Below are 8568 nucleotides of genomic sequence, written 5' to 3' on the forward strand. Positions count from 1 at the left end.
AGGAGGACAGGAGAGTTGGGGGGAGGGGCATGGAGGGTTCTCAGGGGCGGGGCCAAGCCCGGTGCAGGCTCACAGGCTGCGGTTGCTGTCACTCCAGCGCGAGCCCGGCCCTGCGCCATAGACCCTGGGTTCGAATCCCGCCTCCACCGCAGAAGTAGGGTCCGCTAGCCTCGCTGGGCCTGGATTCTGTCCCCCGTAAACTCTTTTTTTTTGCGATTCACGGGCCTCTCACTGCTGTGGCCTCTCCCGTTGCGGAGCACAGACTCTGGACGCGCAGGCTCAGCGGCCATGGCTCACGGGCCCAGCCGCTCCGCGGCATGTGGGATCCTCCTGGACCGGGGCACGAACCCGTGTTCCCTGCCTCGGCAGGCGGACTCTCAACCACTGCGCCACCAGGGAAGCCCCCCTGTAAACTCTTGACAGGTGGATTCCACAGACAATTCATCAACCTGGCTCTTTAATACTGAGAATTTATAACCACCGCTTCCTACAAAACATCAGTGTTTCTGCATCTCTTGTGTCAAGCCACTGATTGAATTAGCCTTAGTTACATTTCACCAACGCACGCCAATAAAGAGCAGGAAGTGTGATTCAGTTAATCCTAAAGATGGGATAAGTGACGCTTAGAGGTGTCGGCTGACCCACCCAAGGCTGCACGGCCTCCAGCGCGGCCCCAGTGTCTCTTAAGGCCCCCAGATGTGCGTGTCTTTGGAGGGGGAGAGCCCTGTTCAGCCAGACATGAAAATCCTAAACCACAGGACTGATAACCGGGGTCTACGTCCCATTACCAAGGAATTCGTTAAATTTGTCCTTAAAAAGCACACTGAGACGTGTGTGGTCCTCTTATGTAATAAGCGTATATGTATCTCCACAGCTGTAAGTGACACGCCTGTTGGCAACCTGCACCTTCTATTTGGGAAGAAGGTCAAGGGAACGCTGTGATGACCCCCGCAGCGGGACCCCGGCTGCCTTTGCACCCGAGTCTCTCTCAGCCCCTCCCTCCCTCCCTGGGAAGTGACCAGATGGCTCCAGACACCAGCTTAGTTTTCGATCATCTACCAATGTGACCTGGGTCCCTGGTCAGACGGCACCTGCACCCACCCCGTGAGTAGCTCTTGGAAGGACGTCTGGATCACGGTAGCCAAGGCCTGACAGCCCTGCCATTTGTAAAAGGAAAGGCCAGTCAGGAGATGGCCCTGCCTCAGGGAACGGAGGATGTGCCAGTTCAAAGGCATCCTTTCCTCCTCACGACCTTAACGTTAGACCCGACCTTTCGACCTTCCGCTTTGAACCTTGACCCCAGGCCGTCCCACCTCTAACCTCCGGCCTGGTGGGTGTCAGCCCGTCAGCCGCTTCTTTGTGGAAAAGAAGACTGTTCCACGTTCTCTCTAGAAGTTAAGAGACAAGCTGACTGCAGTCCCTGCTCGTGGGAAGTGGAAATACCACAGTTCTCTGAAATGTGGGAAAGCTGCTTCAGCTGCTCTCGCCACCTTATCCTTTAAGAAAATATGAGTTCATTCCCAGAGGCAGGAAGGGGGAAGGGTTGCTGTTGGGATTTACTTCGGAGCCATGAGATGCGCTTCAAGGAAGAGAGGCCTCAGGCCCCCGGGCAGCGGGACAGGGAGAGGACACCTTGTCCCAGCTCTGCTCAGACAAAAGGGTCCCCCCGGGCCAGACACAGACCACGGTTATGGAGACAAACGAGGCCAGAAGGTCACCGCTGCCAGAGGTCACCCCTTCACGAGGTCACCGCACGGTCAGACAACGTCCCCCATTGCACAGTTTTCTCCAAAATCAACGTCTCCGGGGTTGACCCTGGTGAGAAGGGCAGGCCCCCATCCCTCGCAGATCGGCCCCCCCAGACGGCGGCTCCCCCGAGGCCTCGGCTCTAACCAGCCAGCCAGACACAGGGAGAAAGTTACAAAGCTTGGCAGAACCAGCAAATTGCTTTCTTTTCACTTCCAGACCCAAAAAGGAATTTTCATGATGACGGGAATGCACGCTCAAGCAGTGGCGTTGGACCCTCCCAGAAGAGGTGACAGCACCCCGTGAGCACAGCTCCGTGATTCTGACATTAAGAAAACAGCCCTTGATAGGAGCTGGGTAGCCCCTGGCTGACTCATCGCCCCAGCCGCCCATGCTGTGCTTCCTGACGTGGTTGGGGTACCAGGAAGAGATGGACTCTCTCTGCGCTGTCTGCGTGGCGCTTTGAAGCCAAGATGCCAGGAGAGAGAAGGCTATAGTAGTCCGACTGGAAAACCCAAATACCGCATCAGCTACCGTGTGTGTGTGTTGGTGTGTGCGCACGTGTGTCTCTGTGTGTACATGCATGTGCGTGCGTATGGATGGCCCGAGTTCTATGGACGTTGAACTCCACCCGGTGAACGGCTTCTGGGTTTTGGAGGTGATTTCTGCATCCCATCCCTCTGCCGTCTGTCTAACGTGCAGCGGGCACACGCAGGAACGTGCCTGCCTGTGGACGTCTGCTCTCCTCCGGGGGCGTGTGTATTCTTCTGGGCCTAGTTCACTCTCTGAACCTTTTGGAACTGAGGTTTGTCAACCGGCTGTTACCCATCACCAGGGGACGATGCCCACGTAGACGCTTTCCCTCGCTTGATGGTTTGCTTATTCAATGCCATGCCTGAGCCCGCTTTGGAGGCTGAGTGCTGCAAGAGGCTTTGTTAAATCTGCAGCCAACTGCGTGTTTTTTCTCTCTATATTCTTATCACGTGAGTATCCAGTGGAGATAGTTAAATAAACACAACCTGCATTTATTTAATTTCCACACGTCAGCCTGGCCTGAAGCATTCCCACAGGTTCGGGGCTTGCCTCGGTTCTCCGGAACTAGGATGGTTCCGTGAAGTGAGAGCCCCTACTGCTACACAGTGAGAACAAGCGTCCATCCTAATCCCTCGGGAATCCGCGTTCTGCACACACGCCGGACCGCAGATAACCTCGTACTCGGGTGGACGCTGGGCGGGAGGGGAGAAGGCGCAGACCAGCTCTCCTACCTTTTGAATGCAGCCCTCCTGGGACGACACCTCTGCGTCCGTCAGCATTTGCTGCAAAACAATTTGGAAAGGGGTTGTTAGTTTCCAACAAAACGCGGTCCTCAAGCTACGGTGGGTTATACATCGCGTGAGCAGAGCGAGCGTGCTCTGAAATGATATGGGTAAGGCGGGTGGCTTCTGCAAGATAGGCAGGAGAACCGGGATCCTCTATTCCGACCGTTTGTTGCACAGCGATTTGTTGGGGTGGAGCCGCCCTGTGGAGTTCAGCCTGGTCCCGTAGTGACTGGGTACAGACCCACACGGAGGGTCCTTACTGCCCGCCGCACGTATGAGTAGGAACGGTCCAACGGGGGCACCGAGATGCCTGAAATGTGTAACAGGCTCCCTCCTTGTTTCCTGGGGTGAGCTCCTGCCCCAACAGTGGGCGGTGGCAGCACCAGGAAGTCCTCCCCCCGCCCATGGGACACAGGCTTGGGACAGAGAGGAGAGAAAAGTGCCAGTCGTTCTGGGTCTTTCTTCCACTGGACAGCTTTGGCTCGGAACTTTCCTTGGCTCGGCTCTGAAGAGCTGTAGCATTTTGCCTGGCTGGCATCTCCTCTTAACCACCAAGTTCCACTCCAGAGGGGTGGCATTTCAGCGACGGGTCCCAGAGCGCTTTCTAAGCTAAGCAAACCGACAAATTAGCTGTATCATTGGGATTTTCCCTTCTGGATCGCAAGTACCCTGCACAGACACGTACATAAATTTGTAATGTCATTTCCATAAGAATAGAAAGCAAGATGGAGACGAATATTTGGAAAATAATAAGAGAAATGGGGTCAAATCCAGGGGTTTTATTCCCCCTCCCCTTAAAATGACACTATTGCCTTTCCAAATGACAAGCGTGGAAGAGAGTACCCGCTGGTGCCCACGCAGGCCAGGTCAGAGGACCAAGATGCTGCGTTCCAAAATGCTGGCGGATTTACCCAGGCTCAGCTGTAATAACAGTAAGTCATATTTTTAAATGTTGAGAATTCTAACCAATTGGGGATTTTATGTTTCTTTTAATAGATTCTGAAATTGTGGTTTGGAATGCAACTAGGAGTGAAAACAGAGAATGAGACAGAAGAGAAGGACACGGAGACACCAGAGAGGTCTCCTCAGGAGAGCCAGCTAGACACCAGGTCACTGGTTGCTCTGTCCCCACTGGCCCGGGCTGGACAGGCCCGGGGGAGACCCGGGGGCTGAGCTCTGCCAGCACACGGGCTTGTGTAGCTTCCCTCTTGTCTGTCTGCTTTTCACTCCCAAAGCCGGAGCCTAGAGGGCTGGCTGGAGGCTCGGTCGACGCCGGGACAGGAGGAGAGAGAGGCTGACTGCTTGGATCCCAGGAAAGCCTTGGTGTCCAGGAAGGGACCGTGCTCCCCGGGGAGGGAGATGGACCGCTCTCTGGCCGCAGGCTGCCCGGGCCTGCACCTGGACCGGAGACCTTTGTCAGCATCACGCAGAACTGGGGGTCTGAGCGCTGGCCCCGAGTCCTGTGATTCACTAACATGCCCCTTATGAAGGGGCAGCTTGAACCAGAGGGAGAAAAAAATGTGTATTAATTTTTCTAAGCCGCGCAGCCTCCAGGGCCCGGGACAAAACCACGGAAGGGGCGCACCCGTCCGAATGACTCCCCTTCCTGGGTCCTGTCCCCTCATGAAGGACAAAGGAGGCCCCTACCCAACGCCCGCTGTCGAGGAACTGGAGCCTCACGACCCAGTGATGTCATTTCTCGCCACCCTGCTGCTGTGCCTCTTCCCAGAGAAGGGGCCTCAGGGACCCTCCCAAGTGTCACGAAGCCCGGCAAGTGCGCTGACCGCCAGGCGACTGTCCTGAGGAAGGTGACAAGCTGGCCTTCTCAGCCGGGCCCAGCTCATCACGTGCCCATGCGGGCCGTGCGCTTGGTCACGGGCCAGGCTCGCCGTTGATTTGGGGGCACCCGGAGAAGCCACCCTTGGGAGACCTGTACCTGCCCATGGCCTGCAGGCCTGTGCTGGCGGCAAAGCTCTGGTTAGGGGTAGAGAGGCAGACGTTCAAACCGCACCTTCCCTGAAGGTCAAGACGCCAGCACAACACACCAAGCACAGCACAGAACCGGGCAGGGCCGGGCGGGACCGGGCAGACGAAGGTCTCTCCGGTGTGCCTCGGAGCCTGCCCCTTGGCTGCCCCTGGACAGGCCTGGGGTGTGGGCAGTTGAGCTGCAGGACCACAGGTGAGCAGAACGGAGCCCCACCCAATCCAGTGATGCAGAGAGAGCTGGGGCCGTTAAGCCCAACCTGGCTGACGCCCCCGTCCAGAGGAAGCCTAACCCTCTGTCAACGACTCCAAAGAAAGAAGCACCCGCCTGACGGGGACCGCGTTCCGGGACCGGCGCGTTCCGGCAGCTTCTCCATGCCCACCCCGACGCAACGGCCCTCCTCGGTAGGTGTGCCTGCCATAACCTCTGCTCTTTGCCCACTGCCGACCTCGGGTGCAAACCCACCCCACGTGCCCCTCCTGGAGCCTCTGCTCCGGCCTTCTCCCCGCCAAGGCCGCCACTTTGCTGAAAAACCTCTTTATTTTGCTCGTTGGGCCCTCGGCACACGCGCCGCTGGCCGGCCGGCCGCTGGCAGCGGCGGTCTCTGCTCTCAAGCCCGTCTCCGCACCGGCAGAAGTATTAGGTGTGTTTTGATTCAGCAGTTTAACCAAAGAGTGAGGTTTGACCTGGAGCGTTTGCTTCTCTCGTGGGTCTCGGTGCCAGTATTGAGCTAAGTGGGGTTGCTCAAAGCATCTTTTTTGACTCTTAAAATAAATAGCCTCTGTTCTGCAAAAAGTCAGCCCAGAGGAGACGCACACAGACGTCCGTACGCTCACAGCTCCGGAGTTCTGGCGCGTCCCCCGAGGGGGCTAGGCTTTCTGCTTGGTGTCACAAACGGATCCCAGAAGGCTTCTCTCCCTTCAAAATAGTCTGTTATTAAAGGATCTGAAAACATACCTACAGGAGGAAACCCAGACAGAGCCCCGACCTCGCGGCTTCCAAAACCAGAGAGAAGTGAATGAATTCCCCACCCTCTGCCCAAGTCTGGCCTGTGGTCCAAGGGGTCACCAAACGTTCTCATTTACCGACCTCTTCCTCTTGGCCTTGGAGCCCAGGCCTCTCTCTAACCTGTTCCTTTCTGTCCACTGCTGCAGTCGCCTTTTCCACCCAAAGAGGTAGGTGTGTCTGCGTCTAGAAGTGGCTACAAGCTGATTCCAAGGCCCTTCCGCTCGAAGAAGCCTCCATGGGCTGGGCCAGGGCCGTCTGCGCGGGTCACTGCTCAGGGCTGTCCCAGGAGACAGGGCTGGGGTTAGGGTTTGCTAGAGGACCCCCTCCCGTGCCGACCTGGCTCTGAGTCTCAGTCTGCTGCCCTCCGGGAAACTGGGGGACACAGCCTGAGCAGGCAGGTCAAGACGGAGGCTGGGGCCGCCTCCCCAGCCCCGTGGTCAGCTGCTTTGGACTCTGCATCACCTGCCCTCAGGGAGGGTTTCAGGCCCAACGAAGCAGCGCCCGCAAATGCCCTCAAATGCCCGCAAATGCACCCAACGCGCTCCCGCTCAGGGCTCATCGAATCCCCCTGTTGCGAGCTCATCTGAACTCCTGCAAAGAACGCCCAAGGCCTCACGTGTGCATCCTCCCTTCCTGGGAAGACAGGCTTTTTAAGGAACAATTCTCAGGCTGAGTTTTCTGACCAAATCAAAGTCCTACCATGACAGCCACTTTCCCTGGTAGAAATGCCGCAGTGACCAGTGATGGGCACAGAAACAGCGTGGTGACAGGAGGACAGCGGGGGCGGCAGGTGCTGTCCGGGCCCCCAAAGGCGGATCCCCGTCCTTCTCATGGCTGCCCCATCTGGGTGAGCGCTATTGTTATACCGGCTTTACAGGTAGGAGCTGGAGGCTCGGGAGTTGCAGCGACAGGGCAAAGATCAAAGAGCTGCTGGGTGCTGGAGGCTGCGTCCAAGCCCCGGCCTCCTGATTCTGGAGGAACGGGGGTGGGGGGTGGCACTGGGTGGTGTGTCCGGTGGAAAGGAGCCACACGCCCGCCGACCCGTCCGACAGGGACTCACACCTGAACCCCGGCCAGACCATCCCCCCGCCAGGCCGGCCGTGTGGCCTGGGTGGGGTCCTGCTGGCAGCGCCCCCAGGAGCCGTCAGGGCGGTTAAGCACAGGCCAGCCCGCTCTGGCTCCCGAGCAAAGGCTCCAACGGTGTTGACACAAACTCTTGAGCTCTCAACTGGGAGTGGGTCACATTTATTTATTTTTTGCATTAAAAAAAAAAAAAAAAAACTCAGCTTAGCCGTGTTTGAGCTACAGAAATGATTTTTTTGAAAGGCGCCTTGGACACTGTTTTTCACTTTTATGCCTAAACAGATACTTCTCAGTTCTTTCAAGTGAGATCTTACCCAATGAATGGAGACTCTCTCTTTACTCCTAAGAAAAATATTTACACAGTCAAGTATGGCACGAGAAAGGACCCAGGCTCCTTCGGAGGGCCCAGCCCGAACGCATCTAGGTCTCCGCATGCTGTTTACATTCCCAGCCCGGCATCTCCGCCCTCCCCTCCCCAAAGGCATTTCCCAAGCCTCCCGCTTGGGACCCTGAAGTCGGGGTACTGGGAGCGGCCCCTTCCCGGGGTGGGACAGGAGAAACCAGCCCTGCTTGAGTGACAGCCTTCCCTACTTTCCTACTTGAGTCCCACCTTCCCTACTTTTTCTGTTGGCCAACAAAAAACCTGGGCCCCCTGCGAGGGCTTTATCTAGACTCACCCCAATTCTCCCAGATCCCCCCCAGACCTCCACCCCGGAGTGGGGGCCTCTACGTCTCTTAACCTCTGTGCAGTGTTTCGGGGCCTTATTAGCACAAGCTAACGAGGGGCGGACGGCTTTTCCTGGCCCACACTTCCCTGCATGGCCCCAGCGCTCTGGGCGTGGTTTGCCCGCTGTCAGATGTGCTGAGAACACTCTGTTTGCTGGCAGCCCCTGGACGTGGGCACGCGCCCCTCTGCTAGACACCCTGCCCTGCCCGGGGCTGTCGGGTGCCCATACCTCCCCTCCTGCAGGACAGACGACTGAGTGAGTGAACGAATCACGCCCTCTGAGTCCCCCAGGTTTATGGTCTAGTCTGTCCTAGGTCCCCTTCACAGCCTCCTTCCAGAAGCACCCATTGGGCACCTTTGGTCTGCCCTGCCCCGTGGAAGGTGCCTTGGAGACATTTAAAGAAATATTGAAACCGCGGTGATTCCAGTGTCAGCTATTTTGGGGAAGAGGCAACGGCTGAAGCCCACCCGCTTCTCCAACAATACCAACGCGAACAGGGAGCCCCCTCAGAAGTTAGGGGTAGAGGTGGGCAGATAAGCTGGCCCAGAGGGCGGAAGGGACCGCCAGGTTCAGAGAGGCCCTGAGGGCCCCGCTGCCTTGGGCATCCTCAGGTGTCAGGCGGGGTTTCAATTTGCCTCTGAGGGTGAACATGGATGCCGGTGCTGGCCAGGCGGATGGTTGGGGGCCGGGGGCGGGGGGA

General features: G+C 57.5%; 1 protein-coding gene across 1 annotated transcript in view; it reads right to left on the reverse strand.

The window, feature by feature from the left end:
* The window catches only part of PRDM16 (PR/SET domain 16), a 217416-nt gene that overhangs the window by 162652 nt on the left and 46196 nt on the right, over positions 1-8568 (reverse strand). The window contains 1 exon segment of the mRNA XM_024760246.1: positions 3012-3062. Within this exon segment, the coding sequence (XP_024616014.1) occupies positions 3012-3062 (51 nt within the window).

This window comes from Neophocaena asiaeorientalis, unplaced genomic scaffold, assembly GCF_003031525.2.
Source record: "Neophocaena asiaeorientalis asiaeorientalis breed wild unplaced genomic scaffold, Neophocaena_asiaeorientalis_V1.1 scaffold489, whole genome shotgun sequence".
NCBI classification, from domain to species: domain Eukaryota; kingdom Metazoa; phylum Chordata; class Mammalia; order Artiodactyla; family Phocoenidae; genus Neophocaena; species Neophocaena asiaeorientalis.